This window comes from Myzus persicae, unplaced genomic scaffold, assembly GCF_001856785.1.
Source record: "Myzus persicae strain clone G006 unplaced genomic scaffold, MPER_G0061.0, whole genome shotgun sequence".
Lineage (NCBI taxonomy): Eukaryota > Metazoa > Arthropoda > Insecta > Hemiptera > Aphididae > Myzus > Myzus persicae.
In genome coordinates, this window is record NW_019104183.1 from 235 (window position 1) to 26,236 (window position 26,002).

The 26,002-nt window shown below is 28.3% G+C and overlaps 2 protein-coding genes across 2 annotated transcripts; both read right to left on the reverse strand.

Moving 5' to 3' along the window:
- Positions 1 to 3,169: 3,169 nt before the first annotated feature.
- LOC111039715 (cytochrome P450 4C1-like) lies at positions 3,170 to 8,548 on the reverse strand. Its single transcript, XM_022323310.1, has 13 exons — positions 8,352 to 8,548; positions 8,080 to 8,282; positions 7,899 to 8,008; positions 7,483 to 7,573; positions 7,167 to 7,355; positions 7,036 to 7,108; positions 6,795 to 6,921; positions 4,888 to 4,969; positions 4,647 to 4,753; positions 4,494 to 4,562; positions 4,111 to 4,279; positions 3,863 to 4,048; positions 3,170 to 3,771 (listed from the first exon to the last, which is right to left on the reverse strand). Exons 2-13 carry the CDS (start codon positions 8,240 to 8,242, stop codon positions 3,569 to 3,571), a joined length of 1,569 nt encoding a protein of 522 aa, XP_022179002.1. The 5' UTR covers positions 8,243 to 8,282; positions 8,352 to 8,548; the 3' UTR covers positions 3,170 to 3,568.
- A 4,531-nt stretch (positions 8,549 to 13,079) lies between these two features.
- LOC111039714 (putative nuclease HARBI1) lies at positions 13,080 to 13,967 on the reverse strand. The gene has a single exon (XM_022323309.1). It carries the CDS (start codon positions 13,917 to 13,919, stop codon positions 13,080 to 13,082), a length of 840 nt encoding a protein of 279 aa, XP_022179001.1. The 5' UTR covers positions 13,920 to 13,967.
- Positions 13,968 to 26,002: the final 12,035 nt, after the last annotated feature.

Sequence of the window (26,002 nt, forward strand, 5' to 3'; positions counted from 1 at the left end):
CAAGTGAAGACGCTGTTTTAAAAATAGTTTGTGAGCAGGTTAAGTCGGGTTGGGTTGGCCATAAAAATTATAAAAACGAGTTAGAACCATATTTTCGTAGGAGGTCCGAGTTATCAATTGAAAAGGAATGTTTAATTATAGGAAATAGAGTTGTAGTTCCAAATATATTAAGACTGCAAGTGTTAAATATTTTACATAAAAACCACCCAGGTATAGTACGATCAAAAATGTTAGCTCGATCTTATGTATGGTGGCCAAATATAGATAGTTGTATTGAAAAGTATATAAAATGCTGTTCACAATGTCAGTTTAATCAAAACGATAAAAGTAAGAAGGATAAAATTTTTGTCCCCTGGCCGAAGTCAGAAAAACCATGGCAGCGTATACATATTGATTTTTTGGACGTAAATAAAATTAAGTTATTAATTCTAGTAGATAGTGGAAGTAAATGGATTGAATGTTGGGCGTTAAATAATACAACCGCAGCAATGGTAATCAGAGTTTTAAGCCGTTGTTTTTGTACTTTTGGTTCGCCTGAAATACTTGTGTGCGATAACGGACCGCCGTTTGGTTCAAAAGAATTAAAAACATATTGTATTAATAATAGTATAAGGTTATTACATTCTCCACCGTATAATCCGGAGTCAAACGGTTTGGCGGAGAGAGGGGTACAAACTATTAAGAAGATATTAATTAAGTCACTGTGTAATGAGAGAGAGAGATAACGAGAATGCAAACGAAAATAGACGATATATTATTGTCTTATCGAAATACACCGTCAGCTGACACAGGTTGTTGTCCAGCAGAAATTATGTTAAATTTTAAGCCGAAAACACAATTAACAGTATTAAAACCAAAAATAGGAGGGAACATTATTTTAGAGCACTCTGCAATTGGAAAATCGGAACATTTTGAAATTAATGAAAATGTGTTAGTAAAAAACCCACAAGCAAAAGGTCAAAATTGGTTACCAGGTAAAATTATGAAAGAACTGAGTGGATGCCGGTATTTAGTGATGATGAATGGAAGTGTGAAAATGGTGCATATAAATAAATTAAAATCTAGTATGTTAAGCGAAGGAATGCATCAGAGTGATTAAAAAAAAAAAAAAATAATGTATTAGTTTTTAATTATTATTGATGTGTTTATATTATTATTTATTATATTATTATGTAATTATTATGTAATTATTATGTGTACAATTATAATATGTTGTTTCAGTATAATAAGAATGTGAAAGCAAAAGTAATTGAATTATAAAATGTTATTAGATTATTATTATTATTTTTAAGGAGGAATAATGATATGTATGTTACCTACCTAATTAATATTTATACTATTATGTAATCGGTATCGACGACCGCGCGATACTGCGATAGCCGTTTCATATTATAATAAACAGTCTTAATTAAATCGTACCCGCTGTAAGTTGTCTTGTCGTCCGCTGCTCCCCGCGTGTCTGTCTAAATATGTGCAAACATAATAATAGGTACCTATGATAACTTACTGTGTATAAAGGTATATGTATATTATATTTTCATCAACTCACTCAATCTTACACTAAATTAAAATTCTAAATGCTCGCCTAAATCAATACAGTTACAAAAATTATAATAGTCAAATCGTATACTTACGATTCAACGCAGAGGTATGATAATATGATGTCATCAAAATATTTACTACATTTATACGCAGCTACATAAAATTATAGACAATATACATAATAAACAGAGTATGCAAGCATTAAAACGTTTTATTTTTTCTTGTAGATCTTATTAATAATGTTTTCACTATTTTTCAAAAGTTCTCAACTGTAGTCACATACANGAGTATGCAAGCATTAAAACGTTTTATTTTTTCTTGTAGATCTTATTAATAATGTTTTCACTATTTTTCAAAAGTTCTCAACTGTAGTCACATACATATATCATATACAAACGAAGTAAATCACAAAAACAGAATCATTTTATAATAATATATACAAATCTCACGATATAACGATGTAAATATAATATAAAATTAACTGGTATTTGAATGTACACATTTTTTAAGAAAAGTTTATCAGCTTAGGTGTTGTAGGTCGTTCTAGATTATATGAAAATATAAAAGATAATAGTCTTTATAATTATTATTATAATAATAATATTTGTTATTATTGTTATATTGTTGCTGTAATAAACTTACGTGTAACTCAAAATTAATACTTAAAATTTATAGCCTACGTTGAAGGGCGTATATCGTTTTGTATCAACTCAACTTCTCAATTTTTTTCATTCTCGCACGATGCCTGTCCAGATTCGATCAGGAGCGTACATTGACAAAACTGGATTTTGTGGGTAGTCAACCTACAGCCGAAATTCGAAAATCGGAGCATGTGTAATTTAAAAAAAAAAAAACAGGAAAGAATATTCAACACTCAGTTGTTGGGTGAATTGTCGTATCTTTAATTTAAACGTAGAAAAAAAAATGGTTAATTTATAGGCAAGAAAAGCTCACACGGCATAAAAAATTTGCACCAAAAAAAAAAAAAAAGAATAAAAAAAAAAAGAAGAGAACAACAGACAATAATAATGATATAAATATATTATTACAGTTTATCATGGCGCTGCTCCACTGAGGTTACCGTCGTATATAATACTAATAATTAAGAAATATAATAATAATAGGTGTAAAGTCAAGGTGTAGTTACGGATATCTGAATCATAATAAATATGTGTATTACCTTTCGCGTGAGGTGCTGTGCACCGTCACCAGGATGCCCTCGGTGAAACGGTGGTTTTCACTCGCTCATGGTGTTGACCGGTGAAGAGACATAAGGAAAAAAAAAGATATCTGTGACAGCGTCGAACGTGTCGTGCATCACACGCGAAAACGACTTTGTAATTATGAACATCATTTCGATTGGTCGGTATTCTCATGATTATAATTGGATCGTAAATCGCGAAGTAGTGCCCGTCGGTCACATCCAAACCACGGGTACTTGGCAGCGGTAATGGTGGGTGTGTACATTTGTAACGTAATTGCTATAACGTTATAAGCTTAGCTGTTTTAGACTAGTTGAGCTTAGGTACCTACTAGTTTTCACTTTTTGACAAACAATTTTAAATTTACATTTAACTTATATCTTATTACTCATTAATTTATTTATTTTGACTAAATACAAAAAATGTAATCTTAAAATATTATGACAAGAATCATAATATATCGATAAAACTTTATTTTGGAGGTGTGAATTCAATACATAAGCAAACATCATTCAAGCACTAGTCACTAGAAATTGAATAAAATATAATTGTCCAAGATTAATAAAATGTATTAAATAGTTAAAATATGTCAACATGTAAATAAATAGCAACCAAAAGTAAACAATCGAAATAAAATGCGTTCAAGATTTTTTCAATTGTTATTAATTAATAAGTTACTTTTTTTTTAATCGAGCATAAAGTAACTAATTTAGATGTGTTATACAAAATTTAAACACTAATAATGAAGATTATAACTGATATAAAACACAAAAAATATTAAAAACATACGGGTTATAATATTATTATTAATTAATAGTTGCGAATTATCCTTGCTGATTCTGATTTCGCTTATAATATGTTGGTCTCCTGTCTCGTGTTCGAATTGTAACAGGATAACCGTGAACACTTCTCATCAATATACCTAATTTTAACTTAATGTCTGGTAATTTTATGTCTGTGTGTACGCTAAAATGTCTCAAGAATGTTGACAAAGTGACTTTCATCGACAACATGGCATATTTGGATCCTGTCGTTTAAATTTGAATAACGATATTATTAGAATGTAAAATACATATTGAAGTTGTATATTATTGATATTTCTCAAAATATTACTTTACCTATACAACCCCTTGGACCACCACTAAACGGAATAAAGGCATATTTATGACGTTTTTCGATATTTTCTGGGCTAAATCTTTCAGGGTCGAAGTTCCAAGGCTTTGGGTACAAATCAGGGTTATGATGTGTGGCTAGTGGGCTTAAGATACACGTTGTCCCTTTTGGCAGTACGTAATCATTTGAAACTTAAATACATTTGATTTAATATTATCTTTTACACAGGTATAACATTTTTAAATTCACTCACATATTTTAAGATCGTTTTGAAGTTCTCTGAGTATCACTGGGCCCACGGGGAACATTCGAAGGGTTTCTTTTATCACTTTTTCTAAGTACACTAGTCTAACAGTGTCTTCAATAGATATTTCTTGATCACTTCTGCCAAATATTTCATAAATTTCATCGTATACATTGTTCTAAAATATAAACAAATTTGTCAACAAAATAATCAAGTTCTAACATTGTTTTACTTCCACATAATTAAAAACTTAATTAATGAACCAGTTCTTTAATTTTAAATATATTTGTTTCGTATTAACATTAGTGAACACTTTAAACATTTAATATTTAAAAATTCCAATAACAGCTTCAAGAATATTTTTAGTGTATGTTAGGTATTATATATTTTACTTGGATATCTTGATGTATGGCTAACATCAAAAGACTAAAACAGACCATGATTGCACTTGTATCACTACCCTGCAATTAAATTTATATATTTTATTCGTATTATTTTTCAGTAAAAGAATAAACAAGGTATTATTTTAAATAACAAATATTTACCCCAAACATCATTGTTACAACCTCATCCCTAATATCTTTCTCTGATAAGTTTCCACCGTCAATGTTCAGTTTGAACAATATGTCCAAAAACAGTTTTGATTGGTTTTCTAAACAATAATCAATTTTACTTGGAGGTTGTTATTTTTTTAATCTTAATTTCTTATACTATTATTTGTTATTGAAAATATATATTAGAGTAGTAAACAATGATGATTTAAATTCACTGTCCCAAATAACTCACCATTGTCACTATCGATTATGTCTATTTTAGCATTAATAGCTTTTTTTATCTGGTCAAATTTTACTTTCTTTTCCTTGATCACCTAAAAATGTCAAATACACTTACATAAATAGGCTTTAACAAGGATTATGTTAGGGTAAATTTAAGAAAGTTGTACAGAATTACCTGAGATACGCGTAATGCGCTTTGGCTAATGAAATTTGTTAAATAAATTGCCTAAAAAGTTGTTAGATAATTTGCTAGATCTTAACCTTGAAGTACCATTAGTTCCTAATGTATATTCTATTGAACCGTCCAAAAATTGTATTACGTTAAGCAGTCTGATAAATCCATTTCAAGAGAGCATTAAATAAAAAACAAAACATGAAATGACCTTCTACGTCTAATAAACAACTATTGTTGATATTCTTGTTTTCTACGTATATTTTTTGAATGAAGAATAGTCTTGGGTATATTTAAAATGGCAGAACAAAAAATTATTTTTGATACAAATTATCAAATTTTATAACTGAATAAAAATATTAACAATTCAAATCTATCAAAAATTAAATACGAGGAAATAATATTGTAAGTAGAAAGCTTTCAAAATCTAAAAGTTGTGGTTTAGAACGTCAACATTAACTTTAAAAAAAAATCGATGAAATGAATGTGTTGCGTCTTTAGTGCATAAAAACCAATTGTACATTACTCATACTTATAATTAAAATTAAAATAATACAATAAAGCAGAAACTAAAAACAATGTGTCGCGACTCAAAAGTGGGTCAGTTTGTATATTTATGTGATACATTTTTTAAATTATCTTATACTTTTCGTTGATTTTCAAATTCATTTTATCGTCAGTCGTTATCGTGAGTGTGACGATTTCGAGTTTAGTACTTTAGTGTGACAGTATCAAAACGACGCAACCAGATTAATATTTATTGAAAAGACAACGATGATTTTGAAAAAAATTAGTTGTGACCTGCATTATGTTCAAAACTATTAATTATTTTCAGTACACATGACATATTATCAAATACAATACATAAACTGAGTTTTATATTAATTTTTCTCCAATAAATTCGATTTTTCGTACTTTTGTACAACTATGGACAAAAGGTTAAATAAAAAGTCAATGACACAAATTCAAGAAGAAACAGAGGCAATATCTGTGTCAACAGTTGAAAAAAGAAAATTAAACTATAATGAGCCTTCAACAAGTTCTTCTTAGTCGAAACAAAAAGACCTTATAAGATATGGAAAATATTGTTCTGAATTTTTTGCAAATTGGATTTTCATGGAATGGAGACAAAGAAAACCTATGACCACAATATGTGTTATTTGTGGATTTATATTTAAAAATGAGTGTATGCGATTGAACAAACTACATCGACATATCAATACGTACCATCCAAAAATGAAAATAAACGCTCGGACACATAGAACGCTATCTGTCGCAGAGGGCAGCGGTCCGGTTGTAATTAAATACAGAATTTGACCTTGATCATGGCGATTATCATATTATAATTATATACATAAACGACATCACGGCCCGTCGCGACAGATCGCGTACGATAAATATTTCATTTTTATGGAAAAAAATAGAATCTTTAATGACTAATAACACCAAAAAATAAATATTTTTTAATATTAATTTTTTATTGTAAACAACTCATCCATCAAACATAAAAAAAAATCATTGATATTATTGGAGATCACCAAATTTTAAAAAATTTCAAAATTGGTCGTATAATATAAAATGTGGGAACCTCTGCTATAAAGTATTTTGTAAATAATAAGTAAAACTAAAAATCAAAATAATTATTTCATCGTTATAAGTCGTGACGTCATTCACGACGGGCATGATAGCGATGTATTATGATGAATAACCCAAAACATTGAAATTCTTAAGTCAAAAATACGTACTTGTAATGGAAATTTGTTCATTGTATCGAAAACATTTTGCTGTCCAGTGAGTCTTAAATACATTGAAAACATGATTTCCGGGTATAACCATGGCTTATAAATTCGCATAGCGTCTAAATCTGTTGCTCTAAACAAACAAATTTACATGATTGATTTCGGATACCAAATGAAAGATGTAAATTAAATATTTATTAAGAAAAGAGTTTAAAGGGACTTGAAACAAATCATTGTTTCATATTACTGTACTATTGCTCCTCCGAATTCACACTCTTTATTGTTTGATTGAGTGTCAAGATTGTAACCCATCGTAGTTTCTAAAAATACAAATTCCGTTAGTAACTATAGAAAATGATCTCCAATCATTATACTTACGACAAATAGTATCAAGAGCAGCTGGTGCAATATATTCCCAAAGATCGAACGTTTGTGTTTTATTTAATTCCTTAGTTACGTTCCTGATAAGAATTTTATTTTTTTCGTTAAACACAGGGAAAAACTGTTCTAAAAGTTTTGCATTAAATGCGGGAGTGATCATGCGACGATGTCTTCGCCATTTATCAACTATAAAAGATTTGGGACATTTTAAATTGTAATATCAAATTCAAAAAATCTCTTTATATCCACTGAGAATGATTTTATTTAAATATTGTACAAATGCATTTAGTTTAAACTTTTGTATACAACTTACCAGGCGCAGTAAACAAACCTTCACCTGCATAGTTCTTGAAAAAGTTGTACATTCGGCCTTTGTGAAGGGCCTTTGAACTATTTAAGACAATCTGAAAAGTGAAAGCAATAACATTTCTTATGTTATTAATTTTTAATAGTGGAGATGTTATTAAGTCAAAAAGTATTCAAATGAATTATATATTATTTTCAAAGGTACTTGCACATCTCTATATTAAAAAGAATTAATTTTTATAATATATAATTTAACTTCATAATTATACTAGTGAAAAAAATAAATTTAAAATAGATTTATTTTGTACATTGTGATATAAAAATATAATATGAATATATTACATTTTAGGAAAATTAACTGTTTAATTTAAATAACACTTGACCAATAATTAATTTTCATTATTGCAGTAAAAATGTAATTACTTGTAAGTCTTCTGGTTTAGCGATGGCAACTCCAAAATATGGTCCTAACCATAAACTAAATGGCCCTGGATAGTATTCTTTTAAAAGATCAAATACTTTGCTCATGATCTCTGAAGGATATCAAAAAATATATATTGGTAGTATATTTTTTTTTTATATATCAATATATTATTTTCATTACGTTCTGGCGATCCAATAAATTTAAGTCCTATTCCAACGATCGGGTACGACGGAGGTCCCGGCATTCTAGATGCCAATTTTTCAAAGTGCCTGTTATTCCATTTGAAGTAACACCACACGACGACAAGAATTACAACACTTAGGTAAACAATTATTTCAATCATTTTACAATTTAAATCCGATGACTGGCTGTATTAAACGATTCTATTATATAAACATAAAACACAATGTTATACTATATATTCGTCAATATATTTAGTCTTGATTACATACCTTTGATCTAAATTTAAAATTAAAATTATCTCTTCACAGTGATTATATTCATATTACAAAATTATGTTTTTATACTATTGTTTATTAAGAGGTACTTATATTCACTGTAGTATTTACCTTCCATTAATTTCATTACTTTACCTATATTGTACTCAATGATGACTGATTGCAACAAAAATAACTAATGGTTTTTATTGCTAATATACCCTTTTTATATATATTGTCTAAAGACTGTAATCCTATTAAATAAAAAACACAATAATAAAAGTGGGGATACAAAAAATGTATGATACGGGCACACAATTTTAGTTCCTGATTTCAATTGCATTTTTTTTATACAACTTTAAGATTTATTGAAATTCCATTTTGAGTATATCTATGTATTAAAATCTTACTTACCTTCGTATAATATTTGTTATTTTGTTAGGCGTTTAACTTTTCTAATAAAAAGTTTTTTTTTTCAAGGAAGAATATTATAAACTAATTAACACGCGTTCGCTGTACCCATCGACTATTGCAGACAAACAGATTTTTTCAGATTTAATGCAATATGGTAATGTTTTTTTTCTATACACGACTCTACAGATAATTCTTGTAATTATTCAGTCTGGTCCTTTTTTAAATGACTATTTTTTTAGTGTTTTTTTTTTTTGTTTGAAATGCTAATGATATTCGAACTCAAAAAAGAGAAACTACTCATCAAGTTTAGATAAATTAACATTTTCAATATTTTGCCAAGTGACTAGACACTTATTAAATAGTACAAAAAATATCAGAATTTAATAATATGATCTAAGGTATAGACTATTATTGGTACTTAAAAATTCTATAAATCAAAATTTGAATACTTAAAGGGAAAAAAAGGGGTGAGCATGATTGAAAAATCATCCTGTGTATAAACAACCAATAATTTATAAAATACAATACAATACTGTAAATTATTTATTTATATACCATGAGCAATAAGAATAATTAATTACATATTCCGAGTGTATTTAAAAATGTACAACTATAGTCTATAGACTATGAGTATTCTCAATTTTAAATTGTTATAATTTGACGTTGTTTTTAAAAATATATTTTTGTTTTTGAATCAATACCTATATTAAAAAATATTCTGCTCTATTGTATGAAATTAAAAATACAAACACAGATATTACATCAATTCATCGGTTACAATAAAAAAATTTATTTACAATGACAATTTGACACTGTGCTTAGGAAATTATGATGTTTTAAACAATTTTTGTGCAAGATATTTTAATGTATTCCTTCTATTTCTATCTTGACTTTCCGTAAAATATAATAATCAAATAATTATTAAAATCAGTTTTTCAATTAAATGTATAACTCAAAATATAATGTACTAAACAATTTTAAATATGCAAAATAATTAAATTAATGTATCAAAATTATTCACATTCCACAAAAAAAACCATTAAGGTTGTTCCTAATTAATACGGATAAAAACAAATCTAATATAAGGAAGAATATTTTTACAATACTTAAAATATAGTACAAAACTGGTAACTGGTAAGCATTTTAAAAATAGTATTCAAATTTCAAATAGTTGAAAACAATTTTTTTTAGTATTTGTGAAGTTAAAATAATATAAAATAAGTATATTTATGATACTATCTGTTAAGTTATTGCATTCAATTATGATTATTTTCTTAAGATTTTCTAAAGAAATTAATTCGACTGTGGCGATAACAATATAAATGCTTACGTTCTCTTGTATTCAATATAAATTAAAATTTACAAAGGTTAAAAAAATCAAATAAGTGGATGTCGCTCTGTTCTACATAAAGTGTTATTAGTTATTACTTATTATTAATATGGTAGCCGGTAAGTTCAATTAATATTATTCATACATTATTCTCTAATTATCAGTGATGCTGAAAAATATTAAATGTACTTACTTAAAATTAGTCTGTTTTGGAACTGAATTATAACAAAACGATAAAAATCATTATTATTCTTTGTGTTAATAAGTAATTTTGTACAAATTTGAACTTAAAATGACTGTAAAAAAAAATGTTACATATTTTGCAATGCTTAAAAAAGTGTGTATGAAGGTATATTTATATGTTTTCATCAGCCTTTTCCTCCTCACATTGAAATAAAATTATAAATACTTGCCTAAATTAATACTAATACACAATTTATAGTATTAATGCTTAAAAAAACAATGCTTATAAAAAAGAATTGTGCATGTGTATTTTTGAATTTTTTTTCAACCGCTATTGTAACAATATATCAGGTGCAAATCCCTGGCACCCCCTCCCCCCCCCTCGGAATTTTTCAACCAAAGTAAGAGCCTTTTTTGTGCTACTTTGTGCTCGAATTTGGGCGTTTGTGCGGTGAACCCCGATTTTTAACGAATTTTTCAAGTTGGGGGTGCTACGGGAACGACAGAACCCCCACCACGGAACTTTCAACTTTTGATTATGCCATTTAATTGTGCAGCCAACCCAGATTTTCAACGAATTTTCCAGGGTGAGGGTTATATTTTTTGGCGAATTTCACAGGTTTTATAAAGAATCTAAAATGATTAAAAAATATTAATTGAATACAAAATATATATGGGATTGAAAATAATAATTGATTAAATAATTATATATTGGCTAAAAAAATGTATTTAATTAAAAAATAATAGTTGGTTAAAACATTGAATTTGATTTAAAAATAATGATTGATAAAAAAAAAATCTAATGTATATATTTATAAATAAAAGCTAAAAATAAAAAAAAAGACAATTTCAATTTTAAAAAAAGGCAAATAAGGAAAAAGCGAGTTGAATAAAAAATCATTTTTTATTTTTATTTATATTTGATTCTATTATAATTAGATTTTTTTATTCAACTTGTAAAATTCACCAAAAGAAAATTAGTTCGCAATTTTATTGATATATTTTTGAATCGATGAATAACATTGAGTTATGTTATATGTTTCAAAATCAATACATTAAGAAAATGAAACTTTAAATTTTTTTTAGTGAACTATTCTCAATGATGATGAATATGAAAGGTAGACAATTAGAAATATAACAATAAGTAGGTACAGAAACACATAAAGTATAGTTTTGTATTTTTTCCTGATAAAATGCAACATTTGAAAAATTAAGAATGACAATAAATGTTAATTAAATGTAAACATAAAATAAAAGTACTTTTATAAAAAGTCAGTAACACAATTAAAAAAACAATATTTTTTTCTTTTGGTGAATTTTACGAGTTGAATAAAAAAATCTAATATGAATAAAAATAACAGATTTTTTTTTCAACTCGCCTTTCCCTTGTTCGCCTTTTTTTAAAATTGAAATTGTTTTTTTTAAGCTTTTTTATCCATTTATTACTTTTTAAGCAATTTCGATTTTTAAGTGCATTACACACTAGGCGATTCGAACGCGCGCGTCCGCGCGTTTCGAACGACGCGATTTGATCGCTTAAAATAAAACAGCCGTTTATTTATGGTTATATTCACACTGATAAAATATGCGCGCGTTCTGCCGCGTTCGATCACGTTGAAACGCGCCGGTTTAATTTTGGGCGTCTGATCGCACGAACGCTCTAAAATTAAACCATGTATTTCCAATGTTATTATTCACATTGGGCGTTTTACCCGCCGAAACGTCGCGTTTATTTTATATTTTACGATTTCATTCATCATTTGTGTTTTACATTTCATTGATGATTCACGTATTCATAATTCATATACAATGTTCGATAACGAAGCTTTCATTATTGAAGTTTATAACGAGGAAAGCATATGGAATATAGGTAAGTTTCGAGTTATTTATCATGTGTAAATTCATAGTACAAGGTTCCTCATAAGTTAATATAATAGCAGTTTGAAAATAATAAAAATTCATATGCACAAATTGTTTTTTATAACCATTTAAAGTTCAAATTTTGACAAAATTTGTTTAACTGAAAATTTACAAATTCTTTAGTTGTTAAAAATGTATAAAATTTTTAACTTTTATAGCTAAGGATTGAAAATTTGATACAAGGTTCCACGTAACATAATAAATCTAATTTGATTAATTTGGAATTTGTTTTACCTACATTTTTTTTAAAAATAATATAATTAATATATCATAAAATATCCTAGACTGAAAACTCGTCTCCGATCAGAATCATTTTTTGTATACAATGATATTATATCATTGTATACAAATTTAATACCATCCATTACAGTAACCCACTTCTAACGTACTGTACAGCAGAGCGATATCCACTTTTCCTCTTTTCTCCAATGAAGATAATGTTATAATTTTAATTAACTAAGTTACGTTCATTATTTTCGTTATTTGCTTAAAACTGGTTAATAGATACTTATATGTGTACATGATACGTACCTCCACCTATTTCAATTGTATTTGGAATGATTACACAATATATATTATATTAATATATACCGATTTATTTAGAATCAAAATTATACCACGACAAAGTCGCTAAACATGTCAGCTGGACTAAAATAGCCAAAAAGTTTTTTGAAAATTTCGAAACAATATTGATGAAAATGAAAAAAAGAAAAAAAGTAAGCAATTAATATAACTTTATTTATTCATTAGACTTTGTTTAATATTAATAAACTGTATTTGTAAACACTTATAACTCATAAGTCATAATTAATATTACAAATTAAAATATGCGGATATTTAATATAATATTATAATATGTATAAGTAGGTACCACGCACTTTCACAATATATTAATTTCATATCACTCTTTTTTGCCAACTTAGTTCATGAGCCGGGTTGTTGAAATAATTAACAAAATATTCTCTCACGTCTTTTGCATTCGATGTGGAATTGCCTACTCCATTTCTTCGTGTTATATTTTCCATGTTACAAATCTGAGCATCCTCAGAGTTGTACCCATCTCTTCGTCTGACAAAATTGTGCAAAACACAAGCCGCTTTTGTGATTGCAAACGCGAAATTCGGTTCAACTAATAAAGTGGTATGAAATACTCTCCATTTATTAGAAAGTATACCGAATGAACATTCGATATTTTGTCTTGCTCTCGATAGGCGGTAATTGAATATACGCCTTTTATCGTTCAGACTTTTTCCGGGGAAAGGCCGTAAAAGATTAGTATGTAAAGCGAATGCTTCATCTCCAACCACAATAAACGGTTGAGGTATGCCTTGTTCATCTCCTGGCAAACAACGAGGTTGTGGAAAGTTAACTTTATTATTATATAATTTTTTACCGAATATGGATTTTTTGAAAATGTTGCAATCGCTTTCTTTTCCATATGACCCAACATCTATAACTCTGAAGCAGTAATTCGCATCACAAATAGCCATGAGTATTAAAGAAAAAAAATGTTTGTAATTATGATATAAAGTACCGCTATTCGGGGGACATTGTAATCTAATATGTTTCCCGTCTACGGCACCAACACAGTTCGGGAATTGAGAATTAGTGTAAAATCCTTCTGATATTCCTAGCCAATCTTCTTCTGTTGGAGCAGCCATTTCTATGGGTTGTAAATGTGTCCATATCGCTTCGCATGTTTCTTGTATGATTTTCGCTATTGTTGACACGCCCATCAGAAAATCAAAATGAAGCGCAGAGAAACTGGTCCCAGTCGACAAATATCTAAATTAAATAACTCAAATAATTTCAAAATATATATTATAATAGGTTATATTATAATATAAAAAGAATATTTAATTAAAAAGAATACTTATTAAAAAGTTAAAAACTATTTAATTTAAATAATAATTAATGAATCATTATATTAAAATTAAATCAATATTCATACAGTCCAGGAGTTACAAAAAAAATGGAAATCGTTCAGGGATAGTTATAGAAGAAAATGCGTTACAAAATCAGGTCAAGCAAATGTAAAACAAAACAAATATGTTTACGGCAACATATTGGAGTTTTTACGACCCACAATGCAAAATCGTGTGTAAGCATAATTTATAATTAATTTAAAAGTAACAAATGGATCCATTAAAGATTAACCTAATCGGTAGTTAATAATTTCAATATACAGGGTGATTTTTTTATCATAAACCACTTATTATTTCAAAAAGTATTGATTTTTTTGAAAATTTTTTTTACATAGTTTCAAGTTTTTAAAAATACAGCGTTTTTACAAAAAAAATATTTATTAATATAATATATCAATATAAATCCAAAATAATCCAATATATATATTTTTTTCCAATTATAATTTTTTAATCAAATACTATTTTTATCCAATACATATTTTTTTAATCAAATACATTTTTTTAGCCAACATGGATTTTTTTATTCAATCATTTTTTTTTTTAATCAAATTAAATTTTTATCCAACTATTATTTTTCAATCAAATTCGATGTATTATACAATATAAATGTTTTGAATCAAATACATTTATTTACCAAATACATATTTTTTTAATCAATTATTATTTTCTATCCAATATATATTTTTTATTCACATTCGATATTTTTTATTCTATTAATATTTTTTAATCAATTTAGATTTTATATAAGACCTGTAAGATTCGACAAAAAAATAACCCTCACCCTGATAAATTCGTTTAAAATCGGGGTTTGCCGCACAAACAGATTGCATAAGTCAAAAGTTGAAAGTTCCGAGGTGTAGTGCTGTCGTTTCCGAAGCACCCCCTCTACGAAAATTCGTTAAAAAACGGGGCGTGCTGCACAAACGCCCAAAGTCGGGCACAAAGCAGCACTAATAACATAATAATATAATAACATAATATAATAACACACACATTTAACCTAACCTGGGTAGGTACTACTAAATAGTATACTACACCGCTACCTTAGTATTTTAATATTTATATATTTCATAATAACATTATTATATAAAATATTCAAATTTAAATATATTTTTCATATAATATAATTACAAAATAACTTGTAACAAAAAATTATTATCAAGTTGTAACATTAAATTATAACTTAAAAAAATTTCTTCGATTTGTTTCATGTTAAGACTTGTAGTCTCTTATAAAAGAATTTACAAACTAATGCTTAAATTGGGAATACAAATATGCAACTCTTGAATTAACATTAAACACTAGATATTATTTGATTTTGTACAGCATTAACTATCAAACGCTAAAGAGTACTAACTATATGAAAAAAAAGTTCAACATCATGAATCGATAAAGTTTTTTTATAAAAATGTATAGCTTTCTCGAATTATGAACAGTTAACATTGTAATATTACTCAATGTAGTTTCTACAAAAAATAAGGTTCCCTAATATACTTATTCAAATATTGAAATTATTCATACCTACTACATTATTTATGGTAAATACTTTAGTTTTACTAGTTTAAGTATAAAGTGACTTATCAATCTGAGCAATTAAATTAAAGATGAAACTTTTGTGTCTTAGATAAAATTCGATAAATTTCAAACTAGAATTTGGTTTTACTCGCTGAACACTGGAAAACATTATTACAAAATTTTGTAAAGAACTAGACGTTACCTGATTCTTTGCTCAAAAACTGGTCTTACGGATAAACACAAGCCTTGTAGGTTATCTATATATGACTGTATACTATTTCGATATTTTTTTTTTTTTCGAAAGAGAAATACTTCGAACAAAGCAGTAAGACGCATTGTACTTAGATTTCCAAAATTATATTTTCAAACCATACACTAAATTTTTCAATATGACCAATTTTCACAAGCTTTTGTTATTTGTATTTTACTATAAAATATGAATAAAATTAAAAATTAAAAATTAAATTAAATATAAAATTAAATAATATAATATTTATTATATCCCGGGACACGTCGGAATAAGAGGTAACGAAGAAGCTGATCTAAAAGCAAAAGAAACGACAGGTACCTCCGCTTTTGAAGTATGTCCCCTCATATCTGACAGAGACTTGTTAAACTCAACCAATTTTAAGGACATGGATGAATGGCAAAACGTCTGGGCAAAATGTGACAACAATAAGCTAAGAGAAATTAAACACTTTATACTACCATGGCCCAAACCATTTGAAATGTCTAGAAGGGACGAGGTAATTCTTGTCCGCTTACGAATAGGCCACACTCGCATGACTCACGGATATCTCATGGCCAAAGAAGACCCTCCATCATGCCCGACGTGTGGAACAATCATCACCGTCAAACACATACTTACCGAATGTCGAAAGTTCATTGAAAGGCGCATTGAGCTAAAACTTCCTGAGACACTATACGAGATACTAGCACCCACTCTTGAGACGACCAAAAGACTCTTCAATTTCGTCAACTCAACAGAACTGCGTCAACTGATTTAAATTTTTGTAATGTAGTTAAAATAAATTTGTAAATATATAGATAACCAGTAGAAATTAAGATAGTATGTAAGAAATTAATATAAATGTAAATATGTAACGCCGGCTAATAACCTCGCAGTTGATGCCTTAAACAATTAATAAAAAAAAAAAATAATATATTTATTATAATAATAATAAATAATAATAGTAAATAAAAACAACAATAATCGAATGCCTATGTATTGCCCCTTAATGTGAAAGACACACTAGCTGCATGCCTCTCAAGTGGATTGGATACAGACCAATTTCAAGGAGTTGAGTATAGGCAATTTTAATAGTACATGAAGGATGCGTGAGTGGTGATGGTGTGTGTACGATTAACTTGAGTGACTCCATTGAGAAACCACTTATAACGAACCCACACGTATTGCCATATAATTTGGCCATTAGATTTTTGCAAACCGACTGTCAAACATCCAGATGATAGTAGATTTCCAACGAATAGTTAAGATGATTTTTAACAATTAGTATAATAATGGTTACCTTAAACAAAAACTATGAAATACACAAACTATGTCAATGTGAGTGGTGTGGTGGTGCTGAAGCTGTGCTTCAACTGATTCTGCTGTACTCCATTCTCCCTTATAATTGAATCCTGATCTGTTGTCTTGGATCGGATCGTATGTTTCTCAAACGTCTTCCTGGTGTAATAGTAGAAGTTGAAAAATTGTTGGTCTTCAAATACTTCGTGTAGTATTTGCATAGGTATACTTGCATCATGTGCAAGGTTACTCTTATTAATTATGTGTATGTTGTTGATCATACCTATATGTTATGATCAGTCTACGAATCATGGAATCCGTAGCCCACAACAAGATCAACATATTCCAAATCAATCAATAAAAGTGAAATAGCTATACACCTAATGATAATTTAAATACTACACAATGTGATTATGAAATTTTGATAAGTGCTTCATTTAATGATCTAAATGTGTAAGAAGAAAGGATTTAAAAAATTCACATTTGAAAGACAGGCTTACACTTGTATTTTGTGTCAGCTAACAGAAATTAATATTTTTAACATAAATATATTTTTGGACTGGACACACGTTTTTTGTTGTCAAGGTTAGAAAAATGTTTTAATTAGTTTGACTATTAACTAAAGACATAGCTCTCCTCAAAGGATCATCATCCAGTTAATTTCTTGTCGCTGGAGCAAAGTAGTAAAGGTCTCATGAAAGGTTCATACCTGGAATGTGAAAACGTATTCTAGATAACAAGTCGGTTGAGTCAATTACACCAAAAACTAAACCATTTAATTAAGGCCCCTGCAAATGAGTCATTTTTAAGGAGTTGTGTTTAGGCAATTATTTCGTTCCTGCGATTACTGATCGTCTTTGTGTGTGTAATAAACTAATAAATGATCATTAGTGTGTGTATACTCCACTACCATCACCCGCGACCCGCATCAATTTACAATACATTGATATTTCTTATCTGATTTATGGTCCCACCCACGCACACGCACATGTCATTCAATGTCTAAATCAAAATATTCAAAACCAATTTATGGACGTGAAATAGCCGTCGCACTGACAAAAATTAAGGTACTTCTAATGGTTCGATTTAAAAAATGTAAAGATGTTTATGTTGGTAAACAAGTTTACTTTGCATCGGTCGGAGCACTATTTCAATTTTAGAAAAATTCTTGACGATAATAAATATTTTATATTTTATAAATTTATAAATTTTTAGTATTGAATATCTTCAAAAATATCAAAAATATTAAAAATATTGTCCAACCGATGCAAAGTAGACTTGTTGACCAATTAAAAAATCTTTACATTTTTTAAATCGAAAAACTAGAAGTACTTAAATTTTTGACAGTCGCTAAGGTCGATTTGATGAAAAATGAATAGAGTTTGCAGGGGCCTTAATATAAATATAGTTGGTGAGGAGTTATTTGGAAAAACCTTGATTTTTTAACGGATAATTATACTTGTTGCCTGTTTGGATTGCCATACTGTTTTGGAAAATTGACTCTTTCGCAAATTAAAAAATGGTCTTTTTATTTTATTTTTTATTTTTATTTTTCTTGCGCTTTACAGTTTTTATGATATTAATATATCTGGTATATATAATAATAATTATGATTTCATATAATTATTGCACACCTTAATTTCTTTTTTTAATCAAAATAACTCCAAAATTACTTCCATTCAACAGAGTTAAAAAAATGGTCATTTCACGGGGGTGTTTTATTATTTGTCCTGGGCGACGCAGTGCAGTATCAGGTAGAACCTTTTTATAGTTTTGAGTGGCATGAGGATTGTGAATTTAATATGTTTTGGAATGTGATTCACTGCTTCCACGTATATGAAAGAGTATTGTGCTATTTATCAGCAATTAAAAATAAAGTATCTTTTTAACTAGACCAGACTTATACACACTTATGTTATTCAATATGACAATTATTTATTAATAGCATGCAGAAGACATCAAAATATCTGTATGTTAATTTGCCTATATTTTTCTCCTTAAAATATAACTAACTGCAGATGAATTATTTGTGGAAATAATTATAACTTTTGTTTAATCTAGTCTAAATACATTCATATAAAAATGTAACTTAATTATTGCACTAAAACAGTCAATTTGAGACGATATTTGACTACTTTTGATATTTTATTTAAGCTTTTTCAAAAACATCGGATGTACTCACGAGATACCGAACACATAACAGTGTGTATAGCTAAATTGCCTATCCGGGACTCCGTGTAACCATAATTATTTTTCCATGGAAATGCATAAAACAATTAATTCGATTTTTAAAACATTATTTTACAATTAATATAATAATATATTCATGCGATATTACATCATTATTAACTACAATTATAAAAAATGTCTAAACTACATTTCTAAGTATTTCGAACAAAATAATATGCAAATATAATATTATTACAATACTATAACTAAGTAATGAAATAAAAATATGTATTAACCACGTGTAACATAATAATTATAATAATATGTTTTACATTATTCTATAAAATCGGATGACCGTAAAAAAATGATTTTAAGTGTTTTGAGTTGCAGAACTATATTTTATAAATATAATATGTGTGTGGTTACCGCACGGTTGCCCGTCAACAGCCGTGAGTCGAGTGCCAGACACATTGTATAGGTATAATATTATATAGGTGGCACCACCATAAAGTGTATACAAGCGGTTTTATCATTATTATTATTATTATTATTATGGGCTTTAACACGTGGTCATTAAGTCGTTACTCCGGCGGACGTCCCTCGGCCGTGATTACATTGATAAAAAGAATGTGGAAAAAAAGTGCATTGATTAGGCGACAACAACTGTAGCCAGGCTGTTATTATAACAACAGCCATACGTTTTTTATCGACTGTTATTTTAAGTACGTTATTACAATATCATATTATATACAGTGCGCATACACATTGTACCGACCTAACCGTTTCGTACTTCGTGCACACGCCCACGTCAGGTATATTATATAATAATATAACGAACGGTTTGTGTTCGCCATCGTAAGTCGTACGCACTGGCCTGCGGGCTAATCGTCTGTCAAGGGCTGGACTTGGTGTAAAAATCCATCGTCTCATCAGTGATGTATCTTATTATTGCCACATCTTCCGCTTGACCCTTTATTATTTTGTTTGTTTAACTTGTAGAACTTACGTTCTTATGACTTAACGCAACTCGAGTTAATTATTTGTACAACATGTGTACATGTGTACATGAATAGGTACGTAATATAATATAGGTTCTCTTAGTAAGTACCGCGAAGAAGAAGAAGTTTATAAGCACATCAAGTCGTTAAAATATGTACATGGTATCATTATAATAAGGCACCTTGACTGTTAGTCAACGCGTTGTGCACGCATAATAATATAATAATGACGTGATTACAGGTAAACAATCTACTTTTATAATATGCAACTACAAATAATGAAACGCTGAGGAGTACGTATGCCATAATATATATAATTACATACATATTTTATACCTTTGTATACTATAACTATATACTATATATACCTGCAGTATTGGGTCGCATAACCTAACCTGACGTATGATATGATATGTGAAGGACTTAGACCAGTCGTGCCACCACCTGACATAATATTCGTGTTCCTCCAGGAGACAGGATTGGACAAACTTATTTAACCATCTGAATAACACAACCTTAAAATTGAAGCTCATATAATTTAGACTAGAAATTTGTTGTCATTAAACCTTGTTTTTATATTATTATGTAATACCTATTTTTAAATAAAAAAATGTATTTTATACCAATGGCCAAGTTGCCGAGGGTTATTTATTTAATAATAATATATATATATATATATGAAGGTACCTATTATACTCGTAGGGTATATTATATTATTATACGTATGGAGTCGACATGAATACCCAGTTCTATTTAACGACTGATTTATGAAACCGCATTTAAAGTAAGACGTATAGACCATAACAATTCTGTCTCTCAATCATTCACGAGATAATCTACGATTTATATTACATCTATGTAATAAGTAAGTATATAATATATTTATCTTAGGTAGATATTGCTGTAGTAATATATATAATATACGTGTTTTACCAAAACAATTTTATTGCACAAAAGCAAGGCTGCGCTGTTAACTGTAATAATGTTATAAATTATATAGGTAAATTAAGTACCTATACACATTTTTTAGTTTTTAAGTAATATTGTAATAAGAGCTTATTTACTTGATTAGTGAAATGTGTGTTCATAAAAACCAGTGAATGGGACGAGATATTTTGTACACATACGTTTTTTTTTTGTCTAGTTATTCAAACTTATCTTGATTGTAGATAAATAAAAATAAAAATGTTAATATGCGTTTAATGTATTTTGAATATTATTAAGTTTACATTTCCAAGCCCAAATATTACTCACTATAAGTAACGAAAAACGGTTAAGTCTTATATTTCAACCAACAATAACAATAAGCCCCGTTAAAGACAGGGTACCTACTGTGGTTACCTGCAATGTTAACATAATTTTATTAAGTAAGATCGTTATTCTTTTTATTTATTCCAGTCTTCTCCCATGAATATTTAGATTTGGAAAAGACATTTCCATGTTTTTTATTGTGGGTGTACCTATACATATTGTATACACTACCGAACCGTTTGTATTCCAATTACACAATAATGTCGTAAAACATAATATATATCTTTTTTTTCAAAGCAGAATATTACCCAAGTAAAAGTATTTTGTGTACTAATGTGCGTCTTAACGTGTAAAATATCATAGTTATACTCCTATTAGGGGCACCCAACATATTTTTAACACGTAGCCGGCCGGTTAAATAAAAACTCGAATTTACTTACCATAATGGAAGCATTCAAACCTAAACTGTATAAGGCATAATAGCTACCGGTTATACAGCAGCATACTGAATTATTAGGTTGGTAATATTTACGGCATTTTAACCAACCGAAAATATCAAATGAGTCACCAGATATTTTTTTAACTTTAAATGTCAAAAATATGCATATAGATAAACCTCGATAGAAAAAAATGTGCTACTAAAAACGTATTACTATTGATTCCTATACAAGAAAAATAATTGATATGAGCTGGGATACAGTGCAGTTGTGAAAATAAATATATGTAGCATTCTACACGTTGCTATGAATTCCTTTAACTAAGAACTATACATTTTTTTTAGTGAATACATTTTTTTTTAATGATTTGGGTTTCTATGGCGATAAATAAAAAGTTAAGCAGAAAAAAGGTTAATAAAAAAAGTTACATCCAGCCCGAAACCATATATTAATCACGTTAAAATAACGATAGTAACAAGTTAAGAAATTATATTTTTTAAAAACCGACATAACGAGGTTACCGATTTGTAGTCTGCACAGATTATTTCGATTTATTATGTTTTATTTTTGTACAATGTAAATCCTAATGGCTAAAACCATGAAACTCGCCGATTAAATATTATATTCAACTGCGTATTCAATCGATATTACAACAATTGAACTAATGACGAATATTCGAGATATAATTAGTATGAAAGGATAAAAACATACAACTGCGTTCCATTGCGTACTTTTGTCAAAATTAATAAAGCCATAAATGTTAGTATAATATGTACAACCAAAAAGCATTCTCATTCCGATTGGAAACTGTAACCAAACAAATATCATCTAATACAACGAAGATGATGTCGTATTTATATAATATACGTCATGTTGTTCGTCCATCGCCGTCGTACCAATTATAAATTAATCATAACAATACAAAAATGAATCTGTCGAATGCGACTACTGGTCTTTGTTTATCGATTACTCCAACCCTAAAAGATGAAAATTAAAAAATCTTATAATCGTTTATTATTATAATAGTTTGTTGTAAACACGTTTTGAGTTTGGACGTTATTATATATTATGTACTATATTATTATTATTATTATTATTATTATTATTATTATTAAATAGAATAGCAGTTACTCCTATGTAGATGCACTCGGTGGAGTTAATTATTTTAATTGAACGACGTATGAATAACGAGAGAAGAGTTCATCGCATATTGTCGCAGCAATTTAATATCAATAATACACTGTCAACAACAGGAAATCGCTGTTATATTATCTTCGTCGCATAAAGACATTAATGACATTACATTATTATGTTCTATGCAGTGGTTCTATAACATGGTTATTTACAAAACCATTATAGATGGGAGATTTTTTTATTATAATTATCAAATATTTTTTCGGTATTGTGACTTTTTACCGGTCTAGTTTAAACGTAAAAAATTTTTTTTAAAAAAATCAATAATTATATATCATAGCTCATTGCCTATTTGCCGTCTTGAGCATACTATATAAATTGCAAAATTATATTTTATCGCATAATAGTATGGTCTGGTGAATGTCTATTAAATGTATCATCATAGGATTATTTTGTTTACATAGAATAGATATAGTTAAAAAATCTTCGATAGTTCAACGAATATATAAAACGTTACGAGTAATTTCGTATTAGTACATATTATATTATTGTATTATAACCAATACGGAATAATGATAGACACCCCAAGCCAACAGCGCAAAAGGCGCATATAATAATATAATATAATATATATATAATAATATTATTTAGGTAGGTACTTCGAACGACTAATATACGCGGTCTCTGGGTCAACTGACGTTTTCAAGTAAAATAACTTCTAACACAAACGGGCGGCTTGATCTTAGTAAAACCGATTTATTGTCAGGAGGGTTTTTGGAATCCTGATATATAAAAAAAAAATAATAATAAAGAAAAAAGAAAAAAAGAGCATTACAACATCAAATAATATAAAAGCGCGCGCGTTGGATACTATTACTGTATTGTGCGCTCACGGTGTGACAGGACAATAAAATTGCCTTATTAATGATGCTGGTATACGATGTGGTGTGCCCTGCCACGTGTAAAATACCATATATACTTGGACACGGAATACCAACACGCAGTCGGTAACACGAATATAGTATATAATGTATATATGTATGTATATGTGTAAACTGTATATAATATAATGTATATATACGCATTTATAATATAAAATTTATTTTTATTGTCATTATATTATTATTATTATTTTTGGAGCCGGTTCACAACTATTAACGCGCTCTCTGCGCTGCATCTCAAAATCATTCTATGTAATATTAATATACCATAGTAATACCAAACATAATACCATAGAACCATTAGAACCTAACCATACTATACGCTGGCATACGCAACACATATTAAGCGATGTATTGTGTGTGTAAGATAAATTATTTAATTCGTATTATTGTTACCATCGAATCGGAAGACACTCAACTTCCGCACGTAATACTCGTATTATTTAATTTTATTATTTTCATTTATTTTTTGTGTTATGTTTGTTTGAGGTTTTTGGTCTCCGTGTATACTAATAAATTATAATTGCATTTTACAACATTATACATTTTTTCTCATCTATATTGGATTATTAAATATTAATTAAATCGGTCTCCATCGTTGTCATTGCAAGCGTAAAAACTACAACCAATATTTTTTTTTTTTTTTGACACATTTTTGTCGTCTAATTATTCGTGTTAACTGGAAAACGAGTTGTATACAATTTTAAATTTTAAAATGACTGTTAATATTTTATAATATCAACTACTGATCTTACAATGTATAGCAACGTAGCCGTAGCCCGGGGTATGTTGTAATTTTTTTTCCCGCTGACCCGCTCAAATGTAACATTTAAAATCTTTATAATAATATAAAATATTCAAAAGACTCAAAAGTCATAATTCATAATATTATATAGTTCAATATTTGATATTTTTGATTATTTTGTTTATCATTTTTTTCGATATAAATTGGTTTGAAATTGAAAATTGTATTATTTGTTTAGTCTTGAAAGTATTGACGCATTATTGGCATTTGAAAAAAAAATTTTAAATCCAAAAAATGTGATTTGTTTCTCACAAAATCAAAGTATAACAATATATTATACAATGTAATATATCCTCTGTAGTGTAGAGTCTAGGTACTTAAAATTATATAAAAAAATATTACTCTCAATAACACAAAATATTGTATTGACCTAGAAAATTAGTTGAAATATAGTGTATATATACATGTACTACAACTTACAAGTAATATGTAGGTACCAATAGTTACTACTGTCTTACTACGATATTATAAAAGCAGCCAGCCGGGTTCTAAGATTTCACAAGCTAATTTTTTTGAAATATTTCATGAAACTTTCATAAAATATTTTATTCTGATGAAAAATAAAAAAATCAAATTTTAATTTAAAACCATAGTGGGAAGTACATTTAACACCTCTATTTAGATAAATGTTAAACGGAAAACGTATTTTATATAATATGTATCTTCTGTAGATGGTGATTGGGGATTTGATTTGATAATCACAAATCAGTCTGACCGAATATTGGAATGATATTATGAAATATACCAAAAAACACGAAATTTAAAGAAAAATTGAAAAAAAATATTTCATACTCATAACCCTATATACAAGTATACCTACCTACCCACCTACCTATACGTTTATCATCTCATTACTTAACGATGGTGATTATTTTACACCTAGGTAATATAATATAATACGATAGATGTATGGGAAATGAAAACAAGCATAGAGTGGAGATTATTTTTTTTTTTTTTAATAGGTACCTACGTGGCTACGTTATTGCTTTTCCGAAGACGTGCGTTTCCTCCCACGTGCAGATGACAATATTGTTGTTGTTATACACAATAAGATAGCTCATCGCGTGCCGTCAGATGCGAGTGTCAACCTTGTCGGGCGTTAAGTTTTTTTATTTA

What these genes read in the sequence shown, in the direction of transcription:
- LOC111039715 (XM_022323310.1), bottom strand. Translation starts at nt 8,242, where the DNA reads ATGATTGAAATAATTGTTTACCTAAGTGTTGTAATTCTTGTCGTCGTG. An exon ending in CATAATCGATAGTGACAATG is followed by an intron (nt 4,754 to 4,887) that starts GTGAGTTATTTG and finishes ATTATTGTTTAG; the next exon opens with AAAACCAATCAAAACTGTTT. An exon ending in TGGTCCAAGGGGTTGTATAG is followed by an intron (nt 3,772 to 3,862) that starts GTAAAGTAATAT and finishes TTTAAACGACAG; the next exon opens with GATCCAAATATGCCATGTTG.
- LOC111039714 (XM_022323309.1), bottom strand. Translation starts at nt 13,919, where the DNA reads ATGGGCGTGTCAACAATAGCGAAAATCATACAAGAAACATGCGAAGCG.